The following is an 18,766-nucleotide window of genomic DNA, read 5'->3' as shown; positions in this document are numbered from 1 at the left end:
ATGGGTGTCTCGGGATTACGATCAGGGCGCCGGGTTAGTAAATGGGTGTCTCGGGTTTACGATCAGGGCGTCGGGTGGTAAATGGGTGTCTCGAGTTTACGATCAGGGCGCCGGGTTAGTAAATGGGTGTCTCGGGTTTACGATCAGGGCGTCGGGTTAGTAAATGGGTGTCTCGGGTTTACAATCAGGGCATCGGGTTGGTAAATGGGTGTCTCGGGTTTACGATCAGGGCGTCGGGTTGGTAAATGGTATCTCGGGTATACGATCAGGGCGTCGGGTTCGCAAACAGGTGTATCAGGTTTACGATCACGAGGTTGGGTTCTTAAATGTGTATTTTGACTTTACGACCAGGGCATGGGGTTCCTAAATGGGTGTCTCTTATGTATGCGATCAAGGCCTTAGATTAGTAAATGGGTGTCTCGTGTTTACGATCAGGATGTAAGGTTCGTAAATGAGTTTACCTTCCTGTCATAGCACAGGGATCACATAAAATGGAAAAATACAAGGCAAAAAAATCACTAGACTAATAGCAGTTTTAATAAATATATCGGCTTTGTTTTCAGTTAGACTTTTGGAGCGATGCTAGAAGCCCAGGGTCACCTGCAATAGTCCGCGTACCGCCGAGTCGACGGTCTGAGACGTGGAAACAGCTGGTATTGCGTGGAATGCTTCCTGAAGTGACCATCGCTGACGTACAGAGAGCCATTGAACTCGAGCCAGTCTCACTGGACCAGGACTTACACACTCAAGCTGCAAGGTTCGATTACGGCAGATATCATGCACTAGATGAGGTTCGTTATCCTTAAAGTCCTGCGTACAAGTAGTTGACTTCAGTGGTTTAGAACTCCATTTTAGTGCATTTTTATGGTGCCTGTCCTATACATTTAAATAGATTCATAGAAGATGTCATACACTACAAGAGGTAGTGTTCGATTCTATCCTTGGGCTTTGGGACAGATGCAGAATTTAAACATTGCACATCTACAAAATGAAGGCGCCAATACAAAGCAATACTGCGGAGGTATAGATTTGTAGGCTTATATCTACTGTTTCAGTGACTTTTCTTTATTACCGTGTCTTGTCACATGTCTAGCACAGCATACCCGGGAGGTACATACTTATTTATCATACGTCGGGCTTGGACATGGTCTTTTATTGTAGATTCTTTCGCTCTCACTGCTTGGGGACCTTGGTGACACTATGCTGTCTATAAGATGCCAGTGTGGCTGTTCGCTTAGGCTAACGTTAAGACTACTTTTCCTTCCACCAATGTGGCGTGCATATCTGTACATCACTTGTGGGAAAGTTTATCAGTAACTTTCCAATTGTCGGTGGTTTTAGCCGGGTCCTCCAGTTTCGACCACCCATTAAACTGCATGATCGTCATGGCATGAATGAAAACTTAGTGATTATGAAATTATGAAAGTAACAATCAAATATATCGGGGAGATAACTCCGCAGAAACTAGAAAAAGCTCACTCCTGAAGCAGTGGGTTTCCCTTGAGCTTCGTGAAGCAAGCAACTGAGAACGTCTTGTCTGTTTTACAGGTTAACGAGTGGATGACAAATATGGCATCGGACTTTCCCAATCTGGCGTCTCTGTTCAACATCTCGAAATCATACGAAGGCCGAAACATCATGGCTATGAAAGTACGTATCTATGGTGTAGACGAGTGCCTCCTCCGCGCAATTGCTTCGTTTGCTTATCGTTTAATAATTCGACGCCTAGTCGCAGCAGACCTGTTCAGGTGTATTTATACATAAATAGAACGCCACGTCGAAGATACCAGATACTGGGACCTGGAGTGCCAGTACTTGCAATGTCCTGAGGCAGAAGAGAAAAGATGTAAGGAGCCGATTTGAAAGTGAACCTGAGTCTGCCATTTGAGAAGCGGGCGCTTTAACTCATCGGCTAGTTGCGGAATGTAACTCTGAAATCGACCAAGAGAGGGAGAGTTACGGAGAATAAATGATTCTTATGTGTTGGATGGACGGTAAGCCACATTTACGACATCTTCACAGGCGCATTAAATCTTCCCTGGCGTAAATCCATGTCAACCGAGTAGTCCCACTATTAACTAACCTGTTCTGAGACGCGAAGAACCAAAAACGATCCATGACAACCGCACAAATTGACAAAATAAATACATTTTCAGAGACTACACCCACTCGGGTGTAGCGTCTGCGTTTCTAATGTTTACAAACGGCTTACGCTCACAGTGAGTGTAGCGTCTGAAAATATATTTACTTTGAGAATTTGTGCGCTTGTCATGGACTGCTTTCGGTTCGGCGAGACTCCGAACAGGTTACATGTCGTTGATTATGGGGGCCACTAGGTTGACGGCAGGGAAGATTTAATGCTTACCGTCGATTCGACACATTAGAAGCAGTTATTCTCCGTAACTCTCCCAACACTTCGTTCTAGTCGATGTCAGAGTTACACTCCACATCAAGCCCATCCGCCAGCACAGTGTATTTTGCATCGCAACGCATACTGAAATGCAAGGGACAGTGGATGTACGAATCACACTGTCTGTTCTTGACCTGTAAAATTACAATATACCTGTAGGGAGTTAAGTGGTGAGACAGTCATTATTGTAGTCATTGATTTGTTTTGTTACAAAGAAACTCAAGATATTATGAGGGGAAGTTGAAAACAATTTCAACCATCTGGACAATTCATGTTCACCGACATACAGCCTCCTGTGTTTGCAACATCTATATTTAATTACAGGGGTGGAATCGGGAGCCGTTCGAAAAGCAAAAACCATGTATATACCTGTAGATCTAATCATAGGATACGCCTTCGCCTATACATGGCAGGTTATAATGTTTGAAATGGGTTGAAGTAAGAATGTTTAATAAACTGTTGATTTACAGCAACAGTTGGCTATCGTGTACATGCACTAGCTTCTTGGGAATATCTGACCACAATGTTTAACACAGTGACTTGTGCGTACAAACTGTAGACTACTGCCACTGTGTGTAAACCTACAGATAACGGGTGTCAGCAGACGTTCCAGAAAACCTGGGTTTTTCCTCAGCGCTGGAATGCATGCTCGGGAGTGGATAGCACCTGCAACTCTCATCTACATAGCCGGTCAGGTACAAATTGCTCCTTGGGGCACATGAATGAAAATGTCGCAAATGCATATCCTCGTACTGTGTCAGCATATGATATCAAAAGGTGACAAGAAAGTTATCTATTATATATACATGCAGTGCCAAAGTAAACTCTGCTAATCTAAATGTGGTATGATGACTGTGCCGTGAACTCATTCTTCATTTGTTTGAACTTGATATTTTTTGTGGAAGTAAACACTAATGTAGCGATTTTATAAATGAAATCATGTAGCTCTGTCTAATATATATACACTGTTAATCTTGACTTGAAATTAAAAAGTTAGAAGTTTCACTGATTTTTATCAAATCTTTTCAGTTTGGCTTTAAAATGCAAAATAAATGCCGCAAAACTGTTATTTCTTTTCCAGCGCGCTCTTTTCCATAACCAAATTCCATTTTAAGGTGGAATCATTCTTACTCAGTGAACAAAATATTATTTGGCCACAACAGAAACCACTGTATGCTTGGCACAATTTACAAACAAGATGAGTAAATAATATGAGTATATGGTCTGGCGTGGTATTTCATTCGTCTCCACATTCAACTATAACACTGTTTTGGCTGCGTTTTGTTTTTCCCGTCATGGACTTGGTATTTTACAGCTAATTGAGCAATACGGAAATAATACAGCTGTAACACAGCTGGTGGACTCCATGGAATGGGTGATACTTCCGGTATTTAACGTGGATGGCTACACCTACACCTGGACAACGGTAAGGTACCAGGTGGTTGTTTACACTTTATACTTGACCTGCCATTTGTCTTATTTTGGGACGAACATTTTTGCTCATGCAATTAAGTACAAGTGTTTTGCATGAAATGAAACCATGGTGAAGTTGAAATGACAAACTATGCATGTACTTACAAGTACATGCTAGCTTGAATTATTCTTGTTTTTCTTACTTCGAAATATTAAAACTACTTGGTGATGTTATCTTGAATATCTGCAACAGTCGGCCTTTCCTTCAGAGAAAAAAAAATTCAGAAACATATTTTCCGTGTACGTTAATTCAGGAAAAAATCATCATTTATTTGTAAAAGTGTTTGAAAATGATTAGAGTAAGGAGCTTGTTCCGACTTCTCCAAGGATCGACTGTGGAGGAAAACCCGATCACGACAAAATAACGAAACCTGTGTCGGCGTGGATCCTAACAGGAACTGGGACTGGAAATGGTGCGGTTAGTGTTTTCCTATGTTTGATTTACACTAAATACTTGGAAACTAAAGTCTAGATAAATGTTTACTAAATTTCCATTTATTTTGTAAAAACTGTCGAAGAAAAAATATCGATGTGCGATTTTGTGCACTTTAAACATGAGAGAAACAACAACATGGCTCATCGCATCTAAAATAGTCTACATGCAGGCAGGAGGATGAATTTACCATTGGTTCACCTAACTTTCTCAAAGAATATACCCCTGTACCAATATGATGCCGGATGATCTATAGGGTAATAAATAATAATAAATATAATATTTATTTTGCATCCTGCTTTTTCAACAAATATAACGTTGGTTATTAATTAGGTAAACGTATATCATTCTTTTCTTTGTTTACACGTTTGGCAGAAAAAGGTGCATCCAAAGATCCTTGCTCGCCCATATATTGTGGACCAAGTGTCACGTCAGAGCCAGAGGTAAAAGGTGTGGCAGACTTCCTGGCTGCGGTCCCTGGGCGGTTTAAAGCCTATGTTGATTTCCATGGTTTCCTGCAGATCTGGTTAAGCCCGTGGGGTCACTCACGAGCATTTCCACGGTGGTTCATTTTCCAGGTAATGATTGACAGTATTTCACATGCATCGAAAGTGGTGTTCGGTGTGGAATGCTTTCTGCGGTACAAGTATGATAAAAATATAAATACAGGTGTTAAAGACCACATATGACCGTTGTAGTGCACCTGAAACAAGAACATAAAAACATACCAAACACCTATTTGCTATTTAGCTGATGTGTAGTTTCAAGATGTGTCTCAGTTTTGAACTAATGCAACTACCTATTTGACAGAGATTATGTTCTAATGAGGCGGTAAGAGCCATAACAGCTGTACACGGGACAAAGTATCGCCAAGGAACAACCGCACTCACACTGTGTGAGTATGATCCTGGAAAATACTATTTATAGTGTTCTCGGGTGATTTAAAATTATAAAGTTCATATTTAAGATTAACTAACTTGAAACTATATAAATTGTATGTAATAGCCCTACTCTGCCGAGGATTTCACTTATATGTACAGTCATTAGCGATGTCAGTATATATACACGTATCCTACAAGATATGCGAGGGACATTTAAAGCTCTATCCACCGTTTTACCCAACAAAATCACATATTCTTCATGAAGTGTAATAGGAGCTGAGGGTTAAAATAGTTTATGTAATTTACCGGTACCTAAAACAAGATGTTGGTTATCTGTAATGTGAAGTTTTATTGTAGTGTATTTTTTGAATATTTAACTTAAACGTTTATATTCATTCTTAATTCCAATTTTAAAAACGCTAAAAACATCAGTGAAAGTGCTATTACATTCAATAAACGATACAGTATATCTGCATGGTCACGCTTACTTCAATATTGTTCTGTCTCTTCATTAAATACATCGTGGATATTATGTATGTCCATATAGTCATGAAGATCGATGTATAACCTAATGTACCTCTATGTTATAAGCTTAAAGCACTGTCTATATTTAGCCTTTGTCACATTCAAGTAGCCTCACCTGTTTACGGAAACTTCGAAGTTCAGCAGAATGTATGTCCTTTGTTCTGTCACAGATGTTATCAGTGGTGCAGGAATGGACTGGGCATACGGTGTGGCGAAAATTCCCTATGCAGTCACAGTTGAACTTCGAGACACTGGAAAATATGGCTTTCTTCTACCGGCCAACCAGATCATTCCTTCAGGGGAGGAAACTCTACAGGGAATAATAGCAATGGCGAGATATGTCATAAGATATTCGTAGTATGCAAATTGTTGACATTTCCTGCCAGGAGGAGAGCGTCAGATCAAACTTGACGATGTGCAATCTGGACAATGACCATTACGGTTGTGAATCATTTATAAAACGACATCATCGAAAGTAGCGGGCCTACGCAGTAGGGGAGCCAGAGGCGCCTCTGCCAGGGGAGGAAATGGGGCAGATTTCTAGCGAGACGTCTATCGCACAGGAGGTGGGAGACGAAGACTGACCCTCTCCTGCAGGGGGAGGGTCGTACAAGGTTTTTTTTAAAATTATATTTAAGTCAAATGGTTCAATAGTTATCTCTCACCCTACCCTCTACAATTTTTTCTATCTGTTACAAGCACCATAAGACACACCCTAAGCGAGTAGAGTTTGATTTGCAAATAAAAGCTGAAAGAACCCTGAATGAATCATTTTTAAAAAATGACTTATTTATTGATTGTCATGGATTTAATAATGCCGCCAGCCCCCTAATGAAAGAAGTCCATTTTAATGGTATTAAAGCGTTATAACCCATCTTGCCACCAAGGCCACAAATAAGCACTGAACAGCCTGGGTGGTGGTGGGGGGGGGGGGGGGATTTCCTGTTACCAACCCGGGTAGCGAACTCATGATCTTTGGGTGAGAAGTCTCATATTCCATCCACTCGGCCGTGCCCACATGCTAACTTATAATTCATGTAAAATCACTACGTTCAAGGAAAAGCAGAGAACATTGCTAGAATACTAAAAATAAACCCATGAGAAACAAAGTGATCCTGGGGACCATGTCCTGTAAACTTCATTAAACAAATTTGGCAACGGTATCCTCCTTGGTTGTTTGTGTGAGAAACCAGAAATACCGATGCAGCTCAGCATCAAACGCATCAATATATGGTATATCATCAGCAAAGTAATCAAAGTCTGTGTGCTGTGGCTTCGAGTCCATGCATGCTGGCACCAGCTGTAGACCACTGGCAGCCCGGCCATGAAGTGTTATAAAGCCACTGTCCATTTCATTACGCAAGTAGTCGAGAAAAGGGACTGTGACTGCTTTCCTGAAGTATTCTCCCACATTCTTTACAGGTATATTGTTCCTTTCGTTTGGTTTGTGCATGTCCTTGGCTTGGCAGGGTCAACGTCGAGCAACTCCAAAAGTTCAGTGGCATTCTTATACAGCTCAGTATGGAAGTCTGCAACGCTGTCACTTACTTCCTGTAAAACAATGGCAGGAAGAACGTCAATAAATATTTTCAGTGAGTCATGGCTCTCCACCCTTTGTGTCCTACACAACTCCTGCAGTTTTGTTTTCTTCTGTTGATCCAGGAGTTCGTCAATGTACCTCTCCAGCACGAATTGCTTTGCTGGTGACCATTCGAAGAAATTAACAGTTTCATTAACATCCGATATCATGTTTCGAATACATGGTATGGTACATGCTTGCACCACACACACCGATTAAGCTGATGAGCTGTACACCAGGAGGGCAATGCTTTTGGGTATTGACTTTACTCGAGCACCATCTCCTTTTGTCTTACCGGCCATGTTTTCTGCACCATCGTAACACTGATCTCTCATTTTTGTCCGGTCAAGGTCCAAATCAGATATAAAATTCAACAGAGCCTCAGCCAGGTGTTCACCTGCGGTACCTTCGTTAACATCAAGAAATCCGACAAAGTCCTCTCCAATGTTGTCAGACGCATCAACGAAGCGCAACGTCGCAGACAACTGCTCTTGGACACATCTTCAACGTCGTCAGCAGAAAGGGTGAAAAATCGCCGCCCCCCACCGCCTCCTTTATATCTGCAACAATTTTCGATTTTCTTGGGGCATTTTCAAAGTGTTCTTTTAATTCGTTGTCTCCACCATTGATTCTGTATTGAAAAAACACTCAAAAGTTTCCAGCATTGCCATCCCCAATGTCATGCTTTTCATCATCTCTGTGATCCCTAAGTGCACAATTCTGTTCCGGAAATATGTTATTTGTTCTGGAAGTGTTCGTCATATCTTTCAGTGGCCTTTTTCCAGTTGGGGAATGGTTCTCTGATCAGTTGACTGTATTTCCCATGGAAGCAGCCGAAGAAAAGAGGACACAATACAGGCAATAAGCCCCACCCTCACATCCTCACTAAATAAGCGAATATGTAAGTCCGTCATAATGTGTCAGTCATCGATACTGGAATGATCTGTTGTCTGCACCATATTTGGTCGTCGGAAAGGTAAAAGATGGTTCTGGCACAAACACTTTCTTCACACACGGAACTGCCACTATTGCAACTTGCAGCCGACTGATTCTCAGACTGATTCTCTGCATGGCATGGCCTCCTTTTAGTTGGTGCCGTTGTGACTGGCTCCACACAGCTGAAAAATGAGAATTGTTTTCTGTTTTGATATATTTTGTTTTTTCTGTTGTGTTATTGGGCTTAGCTGTTTTACTTTGTTTGCTATCAATGCATGATTTTTTTTATTTCTATTTTATTGTTTTCTTATTTTCCACAGGTTTATATAGCATGTATTAATCATACCCAATATTTGTCCAAAAAATGTCAGACTTTTTTTAGTGATCCATGCTGAGGCGCTACGACTTTCTATAATGAATACTGTTAAAAGGTGGCTGAAATTTTGAGATTGTCATAAGTATCCATAGCGGTTGTTGTGGGTTAAACAGAACATTTGTACACAAAATATCAAAGTTGAAATTAATTTGGTCTCGTGCATTGATTAAGAATAGCGCCGTGGAACAGTTGATCCAGTTGTTCTCAGGAAGATTTCCAAGACAAAGATTTGTACATCATCATGTGTGGATCTAATAAAAATCCAGGTGTGCACCCCTGGAACAGCTGATTAACTTACGCTACAAATAAGAAAAAAAGATGAAAATATCTTTTCACGCATTCGAAGATTAAACTGTAGATAATAATTATGTAATGATAATCATGTACATGCATTTAACTTCCAAAGGAGAATGGCACAAAGCAATCTGACAAATTTCTGTACCGGTATCACTTGAATGCAGCGAATGAGGAACGTCCTTTGTCCTAGCTGACCTCAGATTCTGAGCGCCGCCTGCCGGGGAAACCCCTGAGACGACTTTGAAATGCAGCAGCTACTGACCTTGATGTGTGCAGAAAATATGATTTAAATGATTGTAATCAATAAGAAATAATTTTCCCTAGTTACTAGGCCTATGCCCCTAAAGTTTGACTTCACACACAGAAATTTAGTTTCGTGAAATTAATTTCCATCACTGAAGTTGCCATTATTTATTATGTAGGCTAGGCCCGCAACACTTTTTTTTTGCCAAAAAGCATGTTGGCCTACGTAACAGGAATGTTTTCTTCTTTCATTTATGTATTGACCTCGTGTTTATACATCAATCCCAGCCGATGACTGACACACTTTCTGAACAGGCACATGAAGGGTAACTGACGGCCCCGGTCGCCTAAGTGATGTTGATGGTATCAGTAATATAGACGCACATCGCTGTCTGTAGCTCGTACGAAATTTTAATTTTAATTTATCTAATTTAACCATTTTATTACCATTTAGTATGACAAATCGTACGGAGATGGTTAGTATTCTGTGAATGATGATAAATCGGGAAATCTACAGGGGAAAAAAGAGAAAGCTGGACTGACTTAGCGCTGACCGATAATTTATTTTGAAGCATCTCCATGCAGCAGGCCTATAGAATTTTTCATTTTTTTTCCTGAAAATCGTTGCCCCCTCCACCCCACCCCCACCACCACTTTGAATCCGCCATTGCTACGACCGGATACAGTACGGTACTGGACTGAGCTACAATGCTTGTAGGTTTACATGTAAGGAGGCCAACAAGTGTTTGCAGAAGGCAACTGTTACACGATTACCCACGTAGATAGGATGAATCTGAATGTAGGCCTATATGTACAGAATTTGACACTGATAAAATCTTCAAAACTGCGAACTTTCTCCAGTTTTACGTACAGCGTAGAAAGTATTTCAAGCTATATCCCTCAATTACTTCATGCAATCAAGGAAAAGTGGCACTTGTACATCTACATGCGTAGGCTATATCGTCTTGGTCCAGCTGTATGATTTACCCCAGATATAACGGTCAAATTCATATAGCCTGATACTTCCTGAAGATAAGACATACAACCAACACATGAGATAAGGTGTGACCGTACGGAAATTACGCTCTTTATTACAGTTATTCATAGGCTTGGCAGGCCCTAAATTTCCGTAAAACATTGCATTAATTTATAGGGCTGACAAAACCCATACAAGAAATGCATGGGCCTGACAATTCAGTGGTTAACATAAGCATACACTTCATCTGGTACAACATAGGTCATGGGAATGTTGGAACTGAAATAAAACTGAGAGTAAAGCAGGAAAGGGATTAAATACATAAGGCATACACTGAACAACATTTAATTTAGTTACATGGAATTTAACAACGACAACTTCAGTTTCAATAAAAGTGTTGTGTTTACGTGATGATTAAGTTTTGACAGTTTGTAAATAGCTACGTGTTGTAGTAAAAAAATGTAAAAAAAGATGTAAATCATGATATTGTGGATCTGTATTAGTGTTTGTTAGTATTTTAGGCGTGTGCGTGTGGGTAACAATTATACTGTATATATACAGTATTAACGTTAATAGGGATAACACTATCTGGATTGGTGTTCGTTAGAGTGTTAGGCGTGTGCTTGTGGGTAACAATTATACTGTATATATACGGTATTATTGTTAATAGGGATTACACTATCTGTAAGTATAACACAGATCTAATTGTGAAATTTGGCTGAGACCACTGCCGGATTCGAAACCAACGACCTCAGAGAGGCACCTTGCAAATAGCTAAAAATACGTGTCAACCGTCTAGACCACTCAACCAACGGAAAAATAATATTCCCACAAGATAAGAAGAAGCTGACCGGTAGACTTTACCTCCAACACGTATTACTCTTCTGATGTTCAGAAATAACAATGCTCTGTGACTGACAGTGTCTAACTGGTAGTTGTCGTTTAGAAAGTGAATTTTAATTCACAGGATTAATGTTATTAATGTTTACACTTTCTCAATACACCATACTGTTATTAAAAATCCACTTCCTAAAGAACATCTAGCAAATCTGATAAATACAACCTGTCTGGTAGTGACAAATGCTATATATTGCCTGGTACATGCAGCTAAGTGCGCGTAAAGAAGTGCTAATGTTTGATCTGCGTGTAGCTGCTCCTTCTTGAAACTCTCCTGGAGACCACAGTGATCAAAGCGAGACAAATGCCCAAAAAGAGGAGGCCCAGTAGAGACAAGACTGCAATGACCCACGGGGTGAAGAGGTAGTGCAGATCACACCCACGTGACGCACTCTCGTCCGATCTGTCTTCACAATTGTCCCAACCATCACAACGCAAGAACCCGTCAATGCACCATCCGTTGTCACACTGGAACTCGCCAGTACGGCAAGGGCCATCTGCGAATAACACACATATACATAGTCGCTTCAGTTGTTTATTCATTTGATTGGTGCTTTACGCGTACTCAAGAATACTTCACTCATACGACGGCGACCAGCATTATGGTGGAAGCCGAAGCCGAAACCGAGCAGAGCACTGGGGAAACTCGCAGCCCTCCACAGGTTGCTGACAGACCCACATTTTGTTTAACAATGATAATATATTATGTGGGATTTGATTATGGGGTGGTATTATTTGCATAGTTGTTTTATTGGTATAATGACACCATGTTTGACTCTTTGACTGCTAGCTGAAGGGCAAATCGATTAGGTTAGATGACGAAAAAAGTTAGATGAAGAAAAAGATAATACAAAAAGAATAAGTTGTGTCCAATTGAGAACTGACAGACACGTAACGAGCACTGATTAGGCAGATCGAATGTGATATGTGGCTTTTAACTCTGCAAACTTAGAAACTTGCATGGGTTGACATGCCAGTATATGGTGTGAGGGAAGAAGCCGTGGCATTACTTGAATAAAAGTCCGTCAGGTAAATGGTGAAGCCTCTTCCCTCGTAGCCCACGTGACTGCGGAACTGTATGTAGATTCTCTCTCCTGTCGTTGTGTACGTCCTGTCCACGTCATATCCGCACAGACCATTTGGTCCTGAAGACACGAGAGTCAGGAACATGTATGTTATTAACTGGCGTCACAAATTGTAAAACATGACACAAAGTGGACCATGAAGCGAAACAAGACAGATTACGCGTATCAATGCAGGCATTGTTTCTGTGCTCAAAGTTGTGTGCATTAAACGCTAAGAACATTAATGAATAAATACATTTATAAAATACAAAAGCGTACATTTGCTTTAATAATAACGCTAACAAGATTGCAACCAGGACAGCATTATATACCTTTACATACATTACCTTAGTAGCTAACAGTATTATATACCGTGACACACGTTACCTTGGTAGCTAGCAGCATTATATACTGTGACACACGTTACCTTGGTAACTAACAGCATTATATACCGTGACATACATTACTTTAGTAGCTAACAGCATAATATACCGTGATACACGTTACCTTGGTAGCTAGCAGCATTATATACTGTGACACACATTGCCTTGGTAACTAGCAGCATTATATACCGTGACATACATTACTTTAACAGCTAACAGCATTATATACAGTGACATACATTACCTTGGTAGTTACAACTGTCTCAGGTTATTGTTGGTGTCTAAAATAGACTTCTGGTTACGAAACCTAATCCGTGTCCCATCAGTTAAGCTAGCTATCCAGTATTCCAGCGAGCCGTTTACTGTGTTTGGGGTATAAGTAAATTTTTCACAAAACAAATGACGAGAAAAAGAGTACAGTCTTACCTGTCATGCGGTTTTGTGGCAGGAGTTTGCCGTCGTACAGATCCACTTTGTTTTCCCAACAATCAAAATTACCGGGTAGGTTCATGGAACTGAATCGCACTGTTATCCGGCGATGTCTGCCCGTTGAGTAGCTGACTGAACAGTTAATGTTAGGACGTAGTCCACTTGTGTCCAGTTTAACGATGATAGCGCCCATGTTAGAAAACAGTAGTCCGCCACCGCACATGCTGCTAAGATCGTCTGAAAGGAAGGGTTATATATAAGGGTTAGCATGCACGAATTTAATAGGAAAACAGCATTTGTTAATTCGACAGATAACCATATTAACACCAAACATAATGTTGAAACAGACTGACCTGAAACCAAATTCAAACAAAGAAACTACTCGTCAGTCTCTAGAGATCTACTTGTATTTCTGAAAAATTCATTGAGGGTTATTCAGCTCAAATCCAAGAAAAAATCCAATATCAAGGGCGAAAAATATTAAGAAAGTAACCAACCAATTAATCAGGACCTGAATATTTTCTGTCATTGCAAGTTGTTGGTAAACTGTGTTTTATCTTTTCAGGTTAAATATAAAACACGCCAGTCGAAGATCTAGATTTTGGATTCCAGAGTTGGATCAAGCGGCATACAATCTGACAACCTTGATGCATCGCTTCATTCCACTTAACAGAAAAGGCAATCCCTCTGTAACTGTCAAGAGGCCTTATTTCACTGGTTACGAGTGACTATTCGCCAATTATCATACTGTCATCGTGCTGCCCTGGTTTTAATCTCTATGTTATAATTTTTTTATATTCTTGCTTTGTGGAGCCTCTTGCCTTCACAAGAGGCACTGGAGTTCGCCGGAAAAAAGAGCCACGTCGTACTATGACAGAAATCATATTCCAAAACGACACTGAACTCCAGGGAGCCAACAAACATATGCCCTTCTCTTTCTCCTAACTGGAAGCAAGTCCTCGTAAGGATTGCCTGAGGGTCAAGAAAAAACCCCTATAAAAAACACAATTTCTCACATCGTGAAGTTAAAAATATATTTGTTTTAACTTACTTGGTGTTTCATGTTGTTCTCAAAAATATCTGTTATCTAACAAGATTTCTATAGTTAAGCGCTGCAGTTTTTATATGGTCAGCAGAAAATGGACTCCAAAACGCGATGTTACTGCCCAAGTGCTAATGAAGTGGGCGGAGTTACATGTAATTACCCAGCAAATGCTCGCTCAAACATGCCTCGATACATTTTAATTCCATAATTCTACCAAGATTTTTTTGTATTAGGTTCGAGTCAAAGCTCTAGTGTAGTTTGATCATTCTCATAAAATATACACGCAGTTCGCTTTTGTCGAACGTTAATAGTACATGTAGGCCCAATAATAGGCCCATGAGTAATCAAGTCTTGGTGAAGAAATCGTGCCCAGATAAGTGTTGAGCCGACTGACCTTTAGCCTACATACGACACCCATTCAAATGTATTGCAAAGTACACGCATTGATCATTTCTTAAGATGAGTGTGCTGCATACTCCTTACAGCGCATGTACCACTGTCCACGCTCGCTTTTCATCACTGCCACCGCAACAAGGCAAGTTTGACTTTTGGAGCCAGTACAACTCACGTAGGCTTGTTTTACGCTTAGCCTCATCACGGATGTCCTTGCACAGAACTGTTTGACAAAATTGTTTCAGGTGATGATTAGAATCATGTTGTGAGTAATATAGATAAAGAGATTGCATGGATACTATATAAAATATTATTAGAAAGAAAGATTAAGGCAGAGTGTTTGTGTTTTCTGACATCACGTTCTGCATAATCATCATGATACCTGTTAAAACGGCGTTGTTCAAGGTTTTTTCTACAAAATGGTAGTGGTCGCACTGATGTAGGTGAACACAGACAGCGGCGCATGCGCTTTAAGGAGTGTGGTGTAAGTGGCGAAATTCCCTAGCACTAGGTAAAAATAAGACAAATAATGGTCAGACAGATACCAAATAAATGGTGATGGATGTATGTATGAATATTGCTATCCAGTCATGGCATGATCTTTCTCTTAATTTGATGATCTTATGGTGATAGAACGCTGGTAAATATACTCCAGCTAAATTACCTGGAAAATATCGTGGACATCATATGATGGTTTTTGGACATGTTACAGTAGAAAAAGTCAGCTTTCTGGGAGCATTTGTCATTTTGGTCAAGGTGTTTCTGGGGAAATTATAACATTTATAGTGCTGAAAACACTTGAACTCACATTGGCTGTAATCGTAGGCGGCGATCCTGGAGGCCAACACTGTCAAAAGAACAAGGGGAAACAACCCGGATCGATCCATCATCCTTCTGTCACAAATAAGCACAAAACCAGACCGATTGTCTTACGTCACTAAGTACTTAAAGGCCCAATCAGCTGTCAGCCCACAGACTTATGAGACAACGGTTCTAACCTAACTACTTTTCCTCAACATAAACTGTATAATGTATTATGTCTTCGGCCACAAAGACATCAGTTCTCGTCGATTCACTGTACACTATGCCATAACTGGTGGTAGGCTATTCCGGGGTGAGCACACATCACGTGGATAGTGCAAGCTGACGTCACAGCTTCGGGGAAATCACATGCGTGATTTGTGCAATATCTTCCTGATAGCAACTGCTCGTAGTCGACTTCAAAATCAGCCAGGATTGCAAAGATCTGTTTACTTATGTACCGGTAGCCTACTTACTTAATCGTCGCTCAATAAGGCTTGTACATGTGTGTGAGGTGGTATTTTTTTGCTGTTGGTTTGACCTGAATGGGTATGAATTAGTATCTGACATACGTTAAGCAGAGCGTTTCAATCACAGTGAAATGAGACTACCGAGCTAAGTGACTTTCGTGGGTGTGAGTGTTCAGAAAGACTTTCTTGAGACTTGATAGAGTTGACAGCAGAGAAACTGAGTTAGTTGCGGAAATTCTTTAGATAGATGTAGATGGGATTTGCACGCATGTCATGAGACTGGCGAACGATTGCACAAGAAATGAGCTTATGGTGGGGTGGTCGCTTTGTTCAGATAGACGTTTACAAGATTGGTTAGAGTTGCTGCAGAGAATCTGAGATTTTTGGTTGACTTTCATGACTGTCTAGATTTATTTACCTATATAGTTTAAGTCGACGTTACTGGAGTCAGGATAGAGGTACATGTAGGGATGCTGAGTTTGTAGGGGAATTGTTCATGTCAACTTTGAGACTTGAGAAATTCATCACAGAAACTTTTTGTAGAGTTTTGTATTTTGTTCAAATAGAATGTATGTGTGTGGGCTCGGGATTTAACTTCGTACTTAACAGTTTTTCAGTCATATGACGAAGAGGAGTTATTAGGTGTGTGTGTGTGTGTGTGTGCATATACTGTGTCGTTTTGTGGCAGGGCGGGTGTCTATGTCGCCATGGGTCTGCCGCCACTGAAGTATCATGCCGCAGACACCACATACAACATCCCACCCACTCACATTATACTGGACACATGGATACTGGTCATGCCGATCCAACCAGTCATGTTTCCTTGCTCTAACCTCTCAGTGCTGAGCGCCAAGCGAGGCAGTAATAAGTACCATTTTCAAAGCCGACCCCGGTTTACTCCCGGGGTCTCCCGACTTCGAGGCAGACACTCCAGACCTATTTTCATGATCATAAAAAGAGTAAACAGCTCGGTATCAGTAAACGATGGCGGAAATAAATCTGGGAGCAAGTTTCTAATTCCGTATACGTTTGAAGAAAAGGACATTAGTTGAGATCATGCGAATCTCCTGAGAAAGGCCAATCGTTGTGTGATGCAGGTGTTTGCCTATATCAAAGTAGTAAGACGGGTTAAAGAGTTAACAGCACTAATGTCTTGTTATGGTGGTCTGTGGGTTTTGATTTTGTTTATTTATTTAAATACCATGTGTGTTTTTTTTGACGATTTACAAGGGGATATTTCAATTATAGGCCTACGACCTCGCTCAAATTTGAGGTTTAAAAATGCTGGGCACAGCCTAGCGAAATCCCGCAATTTAGTAGACACGGAAAAGAATTTCTTGACTTGAAGTCGTAGCCGAACCAGCAACAGTTGAATTCAAGCAGCACCTCGCTGCATCATCAAGGATTTGTCATGTTGCGGTTGGGACATTTGAGGGCAAAAATCCAGAGGTAGGTTCCATATATGGGTATATCTATTCTAATGTGATTAGAGAGTTTTATGGGTCAACACAAAGTTGCTGCTTTGTCTTAACGTATTATTTACGTACATGTACATACCACATCATGCATGTAGTGTGTTCGAAGTAGATCATGAATTTTGCTGTTTCATACGCTGACATGACTGGTGATTTTATAACACTTTACACAATGTCCCAAATAGACTGACCGACATATAGATTAAAGATTTCCATTATAGGCCTACATCCTGTGTAGATTGTTCAGGCAAAATATCAACATTCCCTATGAATGTCGGTAAGTTGAAAAGGGGGGCGTTCCCTCAACTATCATTGATTTCACGGTCAAGGAGTACTTCAAATCATACAGCATATACCTTTATCTTTTTATTCCTTTATCGGATATTAACTTAACAACATTTTACTTATATAAAGGTGATCAGGTTTTGTGGGTAAAGGAAAACATTCCAGGTTGGAGACCAACAGCGTCTTATAGATCCGCCCAATGGTTAGATATGCATTAGGCCCTTGCAGTCCAGAAAATGACACGCTAATGTGTTTACAAGTGGAATACAATGTAGGACAATGACTTAACGTTTGCACGCTGTTTCGACACACTTTTTAGTATATAAAAGACTTCTATCATACCTTTCCTTAGCAGATAAATTTATAATGTAAAACAGGACAATTGAATGTTGACATGCGTAAATTGATGCTCCCGGAATATAGAGGGGAAATGGAGGGAAAATGCGCATGCGCGTACTTGTAGTTTGCAATCAGGAACAAATCGTATATCGGACAGTTTTTAAACATCGTCTTGGAACAGCGGCACTTTGCCATGACAGAAAGGCTTACTGGGATAGATGCTTTTGATATTGTACATGTGCCTGGCTTTCCTCCGTACTAAATTTATGCTGTTTTGAGTCTTATCCAGGGCGCATGTTGTTGTTCTTGAGAGGTAGGAGTAACAGACATGGCAATATCACTGTTTGTCAAGTCAGAAATATAAAACGGAGTCACATATTGTGTAGGACTGTATGCATGTGGTAAAAATAGTCAAAATTTTTCATTTAAAATATTCGATGAGTTTAAAATTGTTTGTGGGAGGGCAGATGCGCTGTGTAGAAATTATACGCTATAGGCCTACTGCTTCTTGGCCAAAGCCTATTTATTGACGACCTGACCGGATGTTACAGGTAGCCTACATACGCTCTTTTTGAATCTTGATTTTGCGCGTGTTGATAATGTTTTAAAATAACTTTATTTTCTCTTAAAGGTGGAGAAAAGTTCAGATGTATTAGAATTTGGTATCTTCAGCTAACAAATTTGTTCATCCTGGAATTTGATTATAGTCCCTGTTTATGTTTTTAATATATTCATAACTATTATCATAATTCAGATTAAATTCAGGTGGATATAAACAACAAATTTACATTCAAGTAAATTTATTACACATGTATCATATCCTTATTTAGAACATTAGTATGTAAAGACGATACAGATAGTCTCAAATACCCACCATAGCCTACGACAATATTTTCAACTACTCTTTTCTAAGGAAAGAAAAAAATCGAAAAACTGTTAAAGACTATATTTACAAATAAGTTTTCGCGCATCTTCATTTGAGCTTCGTATCATTTTTATGTTTTCTTTTCCTTTAATAAAAGCAACAACAACATTTTGTTTGGTGTTGTTGATAAA

The 18,766-nt window shown here is 40.2% G+C and overlaps 2 protein-coding genes across 2 annotated transcripts; one reads left to right on the top strand and one right to left on the bottom strand.

Annotated features, from left to right (window-relative positions):
- LOC135475667 (carboxypeptidase B-like) lies at positions 1-6,198 on the top strand. Its single transcript, XM_064755598.1, has 8 exons — positions 1-33; positions 564-757; positions 2,970-3,105; positions 3,726-3,836; positions 4,211-4,301; positions 4,692-4,894; positions 5,127-5,211; positions 5,893-6,198. Exons 1-8 carry the CDS (start codon positions 1-3, stop codon positions 6,078-6,080), a joined length of 1,041 nt encoding a protein of 346 aa, XP_064611668.1. The 3' UTR covers positions 6,081-6,198.
- Positions 6,199-10,221: 4,023 nt separating this feature from the next.
- Positions 10,222-15,442, bottom strand: LOC135475545 (suppressor of tumorigenicity 14 protein homolog). Its single transcript, XM_064755470.1, has 4 exons — positions 15,149-15,442; positions 12,900-13,139; positions 12,037-12,171; positions 10,222-11,523 (listed from the first exon to the last, which is right to left on the bottom strand). The coding sequence occupies exons 1-4, from the start codon at positions 15,228-15,230 to the stop codon at positions 11,258-11,260; spliced, it is 723 nt and encodes a 240-aa protein (XP_064611540.1). The 5' UTR covers positions 15,231-15,442; the 3' UTR covers positions 10,222-11,257.
- Between the last annotated feature and the right edge of the window lie 3,324 nt (positions 15,443-18,766).

Source organism: Liolophura sinensis, chromosome 9 (assembly GCF_032854445.1).
Source record: "Liolophura sinensis isolate JHLJ2023 chromosome 9, CUHK_Ljap_v2, whole genome shotgun sequence".
NCBI lineage: Eukaryota > Metazoa > Mollusca > Polyplacophora > Chitonida > Chitonidae > Liolophura > Liolophura sinensis.
This window is presented reverse-complemented; position numbering and strand designations above follow the sequence as displayed.